The sequence below is a fragment of the Gossypium hirsutum genome, chromosome D06 (genome assembly GCF_007990345.1).
Source record: "Gossypium hirsutum isolate 1008001.06 chromosome D06, Gossypium_hirsutum_v2.1, whole genome shotgun sequence".
NCBI classification, from domain to species: domain Eukaryota; kingdom Viridiplantae; phylum Streptophyta; class Magnoliopsida; order Malvales; family Malvaceae; genus Gossypium; species Gossypium hirsutum.
This window is the reverse complement of record NC_053442.1, coordinates 18317615-18329619: the sequence shown is the minus strand read 5'-3', so window position 1 is coordinate 18329619 and position 12005 is coordinate 18317615. Positions and strand designations below refer to the sequence as shown.

Here is a 12005-nt window from a genome sequence, read left to right as displayed (position 1 = left end):
TTTGTTTAAATCTATGCACCTTATATTTGGGTAAGTGGCTTCAACTTTTGGTTCTGGTACTTGCTATAATACCCCTAACCCTTATTTGTCACTAAAATAGGGTTTCGGCACATTACTGAAGATTACATTTCAAAATACTCAAAAATTTAAATCATTTACTTCATAACATCAATCATGGCAAGTTCCATTAATAACATACATATTTCCCCTTAAACGAGCCCTCGAGGCCCTAAAAACACAAAAGAAACAAATCGAGACTAAATCGAAAATATATAGAATCTTTCAAAAAAAGGTGAAAATTTTTCAAACTATAGGGGTCACACAGCTGAGACATACGCCCGTGTCTTAGGCCATGTGGACATTCGAAGTAAGGACACATGGTTGTGTCTCAATCCGTGTCCATGCCTGTATAACTCTCTGACTTGGGTCACATGGCCAAGCCACACGCCCGTGTGCCAGGCCGTGCACCCATCGAAATGGCCTCACACACCCGTGTGCCAGGCCGTGTAACTGCCTGACATGCAACCCTTAGTAAGCTACAAGGGACACATGGTCGTGTTTCCTGACTGTGTCTGACACACGACTAAGACACATGCCCGTGTCTCTAGCCGTATGGACGAAAAATAGGTCATTTCCAAGCCATTCTTCTCACCCTTTCATGCACATACCTACAATCAATTTTCCACATATAAACAAGCCTTCAAGTTGCACTTAAAACATGTGTAACCAAGCTAAATTAATATGACATATATTCATACAACCAATATGCCCAAAGGGCACCTCAATCACAACAACTAACAAGTACTTTATAGATGCATGATTTAGGCACAAAACAACTAACTTGTAAACAATTTCAAGCCAACATTTATCTCCATGTTCACATATTATAGTCACACTCATTATACCAATTTTTCCATTTGATGTTCATTAACAAGCATTAGCACAAATAGTCATAAATGTCAACTAAATTTCCTATATCAAATAACCACATTCAAGCATATCAAAGGACAACCCATAGCATTGATTTTTAACTACCATTCCATCTTCCATCAATCAAGCACAATAAGCCATGATATCAACCATTATAAGTCCATACATATATATACCAAACACAACCATAATTCCATCATAAGGCCACATACATATATCAACATATCCACAATTTCAATCATTCAAAAAAAAAACATAATTACAAGCCAAAACAAAATGGCTAAAACATCAACCAAAACACCTATACATGCCATTATAACTAAGACTTAGAAATATCAAAATCTACTTATTTCGTCATTGGATAGTGTGATATAACTTCGACAAGCTTCCAACCCGAGAGAGCTTCCGAATGCACTATAAAACATGGAAAAATAACATAGAGTAAGCATAAATGCTTAGTAAGTTCGTATAATATAAAACTTAACTTATCATTTTAATACATAACATTTATTAAATTAACATGGCATGATCCAACCAAAGCTTGGCCAAAGCCTAAGCATCCACACCAAACATGTTAGCATGCACGATTTGTCTAAATCTAAACGAATAAATTCAACTCAATTCAATAATTATTTTATTCAATTCAATCCAAACTCATATTTTAGCAAAATTACATTTTTCCCCCTATAATTTTGACTATGGGTGAATTGTATGAATTTTTATTTTATGAGCTAGGGACTAAATTGTAATAAAATCAAAATTATAGGGGCAAAAATGTAATTTTTCTAAAATATGAGTTTGGATTGAATTGAATAAAATAATTATTGAATTGAGTTGAGTTTATTCGTTTAGATCAAGACAAACCTCGTACGGCTTTAGATCGAGGTAAGTTCTTATGGGATATATATAATATATTTTTCCATGGAACTCACTAAGTTCTTATGAACTTACTTAGATTCTTTTCTCTTATTTTTAGGTTAGTAGGTTGGACGTTTCGTTTTAAGGATTCAGCTAGATTTGCGGCCTATTTGTGAGCCATTTCTTGTCTTTGTGTAACATGTAATTGCTGAGGTATTAGGACGCATGTTAAAAGCCGCCAGTTTGAACTTAAAAGTTTGTAATTGAAATGTTATTTTGTATTTCAAAATATTTTTTGTGTAACCTTGTTGGGCTTCATGCCAAATCACTTTTATATGAGATTAGAATTTGAAAATGAATTTTAAACTACTTTTTGAGCAATAACTTGAATGCAAATTTTTATTCGAACTTGCAAGTATTTATTGAGCTTTCGCCAAGTGCAGTTCACTCATATCTCAAGTTTAAATGGTGTAGTATTATATTTAAGTTGTTTCCAACCTAATATATGTTTTTCAAAATATCGAGACACCGCTCTAGCAAGCTGGTACCTGCCAAGCTGGGATATTTGGTATTTAGTTGGTGTTGTCAATTTAATGGTTTCAACTTGTGATTCTCCATACTCGAATCTGACGATCGGATTGGGCGTGGGTTATTACAAATCCCTTAAGAACCTCAATTGTAGATAGGATTTAATCTCGACCATCAATATAACTCAATTTGTACCGTTGGTTTTGGGGGAGGCCAACTATAAATAGAGGCCTTCCCCCTTACTTGTAATCATCCTATTCTTTGCATTCTTGTTAGAGTAATAAAATACTTTGGGAGCATTTACTCAAACACTTGGCAGGTTTTACTTTCTTGCGGTATTTTCTGTTCTTTCATTACTCTTTCGTTCTAAGTTGTTTCCACTTTATTTTCAGTGCCTTGGAGAATTTCTATCAAGAATTCTCACTTTGCAAGAGTTAAGCTGACTTAGGCGAATTTGAAACCAAGAAATTGCCTAAGGTTGCACGGATTACGAGACTGAAGTTTTAGCCCATGACACTTAGGCCTATTAGTAATATGTGAATTATGTATAAAAGATAATTTTTTTTATAAGTTACCTCGGTTATAATAAAACGAGAATAAATTTAAATGATGAGTTTAGTGTTCAATGTAGCATTTCTTACTTAGATCTGTTGTAGGACCGGTGAGGGGTGTTACAATAATTTTTTTAAAAATACGGATGGACTTAAAATAAACTTGAGTTTATAAGAGAAAAGATTAAGGAAAATAAAGAAAAAAAAAGTAGATGAAGGAAGAGGATAATCGAAAGGAGGTTTAGATAGAAAAAATATGTAAGTGGACAATGGGTGTGGAATTAGGTTAATTGGAAAGGAAAACACAAGAAATGTATTTAGATAAGAGAGAATTATCTATATATGAGAGGAGGAAATGTTAAATTTGAGATTTCAAGCGGTCAAATTTTAATATGAATATTTTCCCACATTGAACAACTTAGTTTAAGTGCAATTATTTGTGTAATTGAGGTATTCCAATTATATTAAATTTAATGAGACTGATTAATTATAATATTGAAATATACCATAAATAATTTTAGATAATTACACTCAAATTTAATTATTAAATTAATAAATGTGTGTTAATTAAAATTACAATCAATATCCGAGTAATCCCATTATCAAATTTTGAAAGGGTGTTGAGTGTAGAGGTGCTCATGGGCCGGGCCCAAGAAAAAATTTAGGCCCAGGCCCGACCTGGCCCAAAATATGGGCCTAAAAATTTGTCCAAGCCCGGCTTAAGAAAAATTCCTAGGCCCAGGCCCAGCCTGACCCAACCCGTTTTTGACATGATTTAAAATTTAAAACTTAATTCAAGTAATCCTTTGCGTTTAAACAATTGGGATTAAACAATTTAAAACTTAAAAATTCCTAATAAACCTAAACTTAAAAATTGAGTTTAAACAATTTAAAACAATTCAGTTTAAAAAATTTAAAACTTAAAAATTCCTAATAAATTAGAGAGTGAAAACGCAAACAAAAAAAGAATTCATATCCAAAGTTATATAATACTATCATATTTTTTGACATACAGATATACATGGGCATTATCCATCAAACTAAAAGTAGCTGCAATAGTTTCGCTTAGTCTTAAAACCTGAGATGAATGTGGAGCTGGTAGCCTCGAATTATGTTTCTATGACTCAAGTGTGAGATCCAAATACAGGTATGTTCAAATTTTCCAAGTTGTTTTCATGTATTTAGAGGTCATATCCCCATACTTGTATCAAGATGTGTTTAGGACACTGATACTTAAAGAAAATATTAAAAGTTGGTGTAACAAAGCACTAGAATACAAAAACCTAAACTACTAGTACGACAGGAAATAACCTAGTGTTATCAGTTACTTTTGACAAATATAAGAACTCCAGTATTTACCTATGATAATTGCTCATTGTCCTTGTAGAGAGCTTTATTCTGTACAAGAAGATCAGCTTCTTTTGTCTGAGATGTAAGAGACCAGATCAGATTCTACATTAATCCCCCATCTTAAACAAATAACAGATGAAATAAATAAATAAAAAGGTAAGCAAGAGGCCTTTAGCAGCCTTTCACCTAATGGAGAAAGGCCATCCAGAATGGTATGAACAAGATAATCATAGGAGCGTGCATGTTTAAAAAAATGATGCTTCAAAAGCTTCTCGGATGCTGGACGTTTCTTTGGGTCCTTCACTAAGCAAGTGGCTACCATCTCCTTGAAAGACTACCAAAAGTATAACATTACTAGAATTATATTACAAAATGACATGGGTCAGTAGGACACAATCAAATAACACAAACCTTTGAGAACCTCTTGTCCCTTTCGTAGTCAAGACCAGGAGGAGCATTTTGCAAGGTCATCAACAAAACCTGCCAGCAAAAATAGGAGTAAACAATCAAACTAAGAAGTAAAAAAAGAATGAAACCACAAAATACATGCAATAAGAAACTCATTTAATAATCAAAAACTGAGATGTTTACTTTCATCGGTGGATGCTTGGAAAATGGGGCATGGCCATGAGCAAGTTCAAGAGCTGTTATTCCCAAAGACCAGATGTCTGCTCTGTTTACAGGAAAGAAGAAAATGAAACAGAATGATTAAAAAGGTATAACAAAGCAAAATAATGGAAGGAAATGAAAAGAAAAGAAGTATAGATAAGAAAAGTGACTGACTCACTTAAAGTCATAACCATGCAGTTGCTGCATAACTTCTGGAGCCATCCTGATATAAAAGTAATGATAATGAGATACATAGAAGTCATTGTCAACTCTCAAAATCCAACTGGATTTCACACATTAACTTAACATCCTTTTTATCAACTGGATTTCACACTTCCAATGCATGCCCGGAAATAGAAGAGAAACGAACTGTGAACAAAGCCCAACATTAAACTTCAATCATCATATAAAGCAGATTCTTTGATTTGTCTGTATTTAACCATATTAAGATTTAACAGAGAGACAAGCAGGGCCTCCCTTGTTAAAGGCATTAATGTTCAACTTATTTGCTATTTCCATGGTTCAAAGAGTTCCAATGGAAAAGAAAACCAAACTTTTTATTCCAGAGGAGAAGTAAAAGTATTACAAAGGGGACAAGACCCAGAAATCCAAGTTAGAAAGACACACAAGCACTTTAATAAAGAAAACTAACTAAATGTCTAACTAACATACGGTATCATGGATCTTCAATAGTCTAGGCCCTAGGGTTAACACTGTTAATAAAGAAAACTAACCTCTGATTCTGGAAATGGGTGGAGCCGTGGAGGACTGGAGGTGGATCGGTGCCGGAGGTGAAGGGTGAGAAAAAAAAGAGATGAGTGCAATCGGGCAAGGGGTTAGGGATTTGTGGAAAAAGGGAAACGGGAAATAGGGGAAATGGGTGGAGCCATGGAGGACCAGAGGTGGATTGCTACCGGACTGGAGGTGGATCGGTGCCGGAGGAAGAGGTTGAGAAAAAAATGGGGGAGGGCAGTCGGTGTTAGGGATTTCTGGAAGAGGAGAAACGGGGAAATGGGGGAAATGGGGAAGAAAATCAATAAATGTTTTAAAAAATAAAATATATATTATTTTCGGGTCGGGCCGAGCTGGGTTTGGGCCAAAAAAATTTTGCCCGAGGCCCGGCCCATTTTTTAAACGGGCCTCATTTTTTGCCCAAGCCTATATTTTGGGTCTATATTTTTACCCGAACCCTCCCATATTTCGGGCAGGCCGTCGGGCCGACCCAAGCCGGGCCGCCCGGCCCATGAGCACGCCTAGTTGAGTGTCGTCAATTATAATATTTTCGGCTGAGTTTAGATTGAAGACCCTTGTCAATCCTGGACCAGGAAGCTTCAAACAAATACGGTTAGGGTTGGGGAAAATTATTTTTCGAGAAATTGAAAATGGATTCCAATTATAATATCTGAATCGAATTTTTATTAGATAAAATAGATATTTTATATTTAAAATAATAAAAATAACCAAAAAGATTTTAAAAAATTAAAAGTTATTTATGAATTTTTTTTGGAAACTTATTAAATAACATCTAAAAATTATAAAACACAAATCTTATCAAAATAAATTCAAACATCAAACCCAAAATTAATATAAAAAAATAAAAATTGAACTGAATTAATTTGTCATAAATGATTGAGAAAATCTAAAAAAAAAAAACTCATCCTGTCATACTAAACTCTAGCAAGTGCCTATATTTCTCTTATACATGTTCAATAAATTTAAATTCCTATCCTTTTCGAGTCAAGCTGAATATTTGATTTTGGGTTGTAAATTTAAAAAAAAAACATACAAAAAAGATAATAAGCATTAAGCACAACATATTTGGGCATTTTATCAAAAAAGCCCTTTTTTTAAAAAATTACCGAAATGGGCCCATTATTTAATTATTTACCGGAATGGTCCATTTTTTGACAAATCGCGTCCACGTCAACGCGATTTCCTGAGCCACGTAGCGCGCTCCGGGGGACGCGATTTTGCCGTTTTTCCCACGTTAGGTTTTTTCAGCTTTTAGGGCTTAGGGTTCAGGCTTTTAGGGTTTTTAGGTCTTAGAAGAAATAATTTCGAGTTGACGTTTCTGATCAGATAGTATAAAATCGCTTCTAGCAGAATGCTATTTGAGAAGAATTTGTGAAATCATGCCCTCGTGGACGCGCTTTTGCTACAGTAGGTCATGGAAGAAATAATTTTTTTTGACATTTTTGAGCAAATAGTATAAAATCGCTTCTAGCAGGATGCTATTTGAGGAGAATTTAGAAAATCGCGCCCTCGTGGACGGGCTTTTGCTACAGTCGGTCATGAAAGAAATAACTTTTTTTCACGTTTCTGAGCAAATAGGATAAAATCGCTTCTAACAGGATGCTATTTGAGAAGAATTTGTAAAATTGCGCCCTCGTGGACGCGCTTTTGCTACAGTAGCATGTTTGGGTTGAGGCTATAAATTAGGCGGAAAATGTTCTCAGAATGCATAAGTCACAGCAAAAACAATATAGAGAGGCTAAGAAGGTTAGAGTTTCAAATATGAGTGAACGTATTAGTGCTGTTATTTACTACGATGGTGAGGTTTGCCACACCGAGAATGGTGTTGTTTTTTTTCGGAGAATACGGTGCGACTGGTTTTTAACCAGAACATAGATTTGACAGAACTTCGTAAAAGAATTAGGCGTAAAATTTTCGGAACGACACCAATGAAAGTTCTGTCTATCACGTATCGATTTTGTTCTTCTGTTGATCCGGTGACATATGACTCATTCGACATAAAAGGTGCTCGTAGCTTAGAGGCAATGGTGCAGACTCATCTTGCTAGTGGAGCACCTTATATTGAGTTATATGTACAATTTATATCGCCAACTGATGTACTTGCGACCGGTGTTCGAGATGTATACATGACCCTTAGCCGACACTCAGTTAACGGGTTACAAAATACGGAACAGCCCATGTTCGGTAACGGTGTCGAATGCACATTCCCTGCAAGACACTCTGTTGGTGGATGAGACATGTACGTCAGTGGCTCGACATTTGATGCTGCAAATACATACTAGGGAACGGCATCAAGTTCTAGTGGGTGGAAATCTACATCCAATTGGGGATGTTATCAAATGCCCAGAAGAATGGATGACGTACTCCCTACGACGTCAACCGGTGAGGGGACCTCGTACGCTGTAGATGATTGTGGGTTAGAAGATGACTCCAATGTGGATCCACCTCGAGATCCCGGGCTGGATGGTGCAGAAGTTGGCTTATTTTCTGAACCGGAGCCTATTCTAACAAAACCTGAAGATGCTGAAAGGAGTTCAGATGAAGAAGAAAATCCACGATTCAGAGCATACTCACCTCCAGCCCACATGCATAATGTCGATCTGCCCGCTGATGATGCATTAGAGTTTTCAGATCTACCACACCGGTTGCGTGATCGTACAAGTTCGGGGGTAGATTCTGGTGAATTTGAAGTTGGTAATCTGTTTACCAACAATGAGAGTTTTATTGGTGCTTTGAAACAACATAGCATCAAAAATGGTGTTAACTACCACGTCGCTAAATCCAAATCTGATAAATTTGAGGCGAAGTGTACGGTCTAAGACGGCACATGTTCTTGAAAAATCTACGCCTCGTTAAGGAAAAGGACAGGGTTATGGGAGATTAAAAAGTACAAAGGTCCACATACATGTGCTGCAGGTATAGTATTGACGGTTTCTGAATAATACTTTTATTATGCAATGTTGCATTATTTAATGTACTCGGTTTATAGGTGTTTCACAAGATCATCCCAAGATAGATTCAGCTATGTTAGCTAGCTTGATACTGCCCACGGTAAAAGCAAATCCCAGGACTTCAGTGCCAGTGTTAATTGCTAATATCCGTAGCCAAATGGGGTACACACCCTCTTACCACAAGACTTGGATAGCTATGCAAAAGGCGTTGGAGAAGATGCATAATGGGTGGGACACCTCATATAATAAAATATGGCAGTGGTGTCAGATGCTAGAGAGATATGTCACAGGTGCCATCACAAACCTTGAAACGGAACATGCGTACTACAACGGCCGATTGCTACGTGGATGCCAAGTGTTCAAACGCCTGTTTTGGACCTTTAAGCAATACCGAGACGCACTTCCATACTACAATTCGTTGGTACAAATTGACGGTACCTTTATGTTCGGTAGGTATACTCATCGGCTATTGCTTGCAGTGGCACAGGATGGCGGTGGGAGAATCCTTCCAATTGCATTTGCAATAACACCGGGGGAGTCGTCTGATGACTGGGATTTCTTTCTCCATAGGTTAAGGAGGCATATGTGCCCCCAACCTGATATCTGTGTTATTTTAGATCAGGGCACCGGTATATTAGCTGCATTTGATCGACAGGGAAGTTTATGATAGCGCACACCCCATAGATATTGCCTAAGACACGTTGCTTCGAACTACTACAAGCAATATCCATCTAAGAGCAAACGACGACAAGTGACCAACATGGGTATTTAGTCTATATATGTGTTATTTCGTTTGTCAATTTGAATTAGTTTTATTGGTAGAAGTCATATAAATTATTCGCTATGATCTTATATTGGCAGGGTATGAAATAAATAAAGATCGTTTTCACGAGATGTTGGCAATTTTACGTTCAATTAACGGAGAAGGGGCGGACTACCTTTGTAACATACGTTTCGAACAGTGGGCACAATCATACGACGGCGGCCTACGATATGGCCATATGACATCGAACCTGGTTGAATGCATCAATTTTGTTCTTAAAGGAACGCGCCATCTACCGATAACATCGGTTGTGCGAGAGACATATTTTCGTTTGGCGGCGCTATTTCCAAAGCGAGCAGCAAGTTATGCAGGCCAGATGCAGGGAGGACATGTATGGTGCAGTAAGGTAGTTCAAGAAATTAACATGGCCAAGGCGAGGGCAAACATCATGCACATAGTGTGTCACGATCGAGACAATTTATGGTTTCGTGTGACAGAGTTTGACAGACCGCACCAAGGTGTTGTTGGCCAGCAATATCGTTTACACTTGCAAAATAGAACTTGTGACTGTGGGATGTTTGATGCACTTCGTTATCCATGCGCGCATGTTATTGCAGCTTGTTAGAATCTCCATCTGGATCCGATGAGTTATGTGGACGAAGTGTACAAATTAGAAAACATGTACAACGTCTAGAGACACGTTTTTCTACCGGTCCCAGATGAACGTAAGTGGCCGCCCGTACCTCTTGCTCTTGTTAAGCTGTTACCGGATAGAGAATTATGTCGCAAACCAAATGGTCGACCTTGCTCGACTAGAATACGTAATAATATAGATATCCGAGAAACAGCCAGTCAAACGAAGTTGTGCGGATGGTGTAGGAATCCAAGCCATACAAGTCGATCATGCCCTAATCGCAATAGTTGAATGCAATTGTAAAAAAAATAAAGTTTGTGAAATTATTAATTGATAATTTGTATTAATGGTTAGTAAAAATTATCAAATTATGTAAAATTATTAATTGTTAGAACCAGTCAAAACATTTTTCCAAATCTAACATTATGTGAATGTAAAATTATTAATTGATAAATTGTATTAATGATTAGTAAAATTATCAAATTATATAAAATTATTAATTGTTAGTACCAGGAAAAAACATTTTTCCAAATCTAACATTATGTGAAAGTAAAATTATTAATTTAGTTTAGGGTTTTTAATTAAATTAGGTTAGGGTTTATAATTTAATTAGGTTAGGGTTTTTAAGTTAAGGGGGTTAGGGTTTTTAAGTTTAGGGTTTAGGGTTTAGGGTTTAGGGTTTTTAATTTAATTACGTTAGGGTTTTTAATTTAATTAGGTTAGGATTTTTAATTTAATTAAGTTAGGGTTTTTAAATTTAGGGTTTAAGGTTTTTAATTAAATTAGTTTAGGGTTTTTAAGTTTAGGTTTAGGGTTTTTAATTAAATTAGGTTATGGTTTTTAAGTTTAGGGTTTAGAATTTTTAATTAAATTAGGTTAGGGTTTTTAATTTAATTAGGTTAGGGTTTTTAAGTTCATTAGGTTAGGGTTTAGGGTTTTTAAGTTTAGGGTTTAGGGTTTTTAATTTAATTAGGTTAGGGTTTTAATTTAATTAGGTTAGGGTTTTTAAGTTTTGGGTTTTGGGTTTTTAATTAAATTAGGTTAGGGTTTTTAATTTAATTAGGTTAGCGTTTTTAAGTTTAGGGTTTAGGGTTTTTAATTAAATTGAGTTAGGGTTTTTAATTAAATTAGGTTAGGGTTTTTAAGTTTAGGGTTTAGGGTTTTAATTAAATTAGGTTAGGGTTTTTAAGTTCATTAGGTTAGGGTTTTTAAGTTTAGGGTTTAGGGTTTTTAATTAAATTAGGTTAGGGTTTTTAATTTAATTAGGTTAGGGTTTTTAAGTTTAGGGTTTGGGATTTTTAATTAAATTAGGTTAGGGTTTTTAATTAAATTAGGTTAGGGTTTTTAATTTAATTAGGTTAGGGTTTTTAAGTTCATTAGGTTAGGGTTTTTAAGTTTAGGGTTGAGGGTTTTTAATTTAATTAGATTAGGGTTTTTAAGTTTAGGGTTTAAGGTTTTTAATTAAATTAGGTTAGGGTTTTTAATTTAATTAGGTTAGGGTTTTTAAGTTAAGGGGGTTAGGGTTTTTAAGTTTAGGGTTTAAGGTTTTTAATTAAATTAGGTTAGGATTTTTAATTTAAGGGTATTAATGGTTAGTAGAATTCTCAAATAATATCAAAAATTTCTATTTTATTACATCAAATAAACTTTTATTTTATTACATCAAATAATATCAAAATATTCAAAATATTTGTACAAATAAATTTAAATACGACAATCAATGTCTATGCCGGGGGGATTCAGTGCCACATCGCGGCCGTCGACGGTTACGCGCTGGATTCCTCCTTTCTTTAGCTTTCGCGGCGGTTGTTGTTCGTCCGGCAGGGATTTTGGTTCTTCCGGTACGGTATCTGGTTGTCGGACTTGGGACCGATGATCCACCTTCAAAGAATAGTGTATGTAGAGGTGTTTGCATCACGAATGGCGACGGTGTTTGAAACCCATACGTTGGTGGGGATTGGTAAAAAAGAGAGCTCCCCAACAGGCCCTCTTGCGACCCCTCGTACGTCGCTGGCCTATACATCGGCGGTCCACTCGGCATAACAGGAAATGGAGCTGAACTGGGCATTTGGCTCCAA

At 35.9% G+C, this 12005-nt stretch overlaps 1 protein-coding gene across 5 annotated transcripts; it reads right to left on the bottom strand.

The window, feature by feature from the left end:
* Window positions 1–4017: 4017 nt before the first annotated feature.
* LOC107915044 (serine/threonine-protein kinase OSR1) lies at window positions 4018–5878 on the bottom strand. Of its 5 annotated transcripts, XM_016844147.2 has the most exons (7): window positions 5561–5875; window positions 5134–5195; window positions 5005–5049; window positions 4809–4890; window positions 4629–4697; window positions 4404–4551; window positions 4018–4292 (listed from the first exon to the last, which is right to left on the bottom strand). In XM_016844147.2, exons 2-7 carry the CDS (start codon window positions 5169–5171, stop codon window positions 4279–4281), a joined length of 396 nt encoding a protein of 131 aa, XP_016699636.1. In that variant the 5' UTR covers window positions 5172–5195; window positions 5561–5875; the 3' UTR covers window positions 4018–4278. The 5 variants fall into 5 exon arrangements, with proteins under 5 accessions (XP_016699636.1, XP_040951677.1, XP_016699633.1 ...); XM_041095743.1 differs by lacking the exon at window positions 4404–4551 and having other exon boundaries at window positions 5561–5878; XM_016844144.2 differs by having other exon boundaries at window positions 4018–4551; window positions 5561–5876.
* Window positions 5879–12005: the final 6127 nt, after the last annotated feature.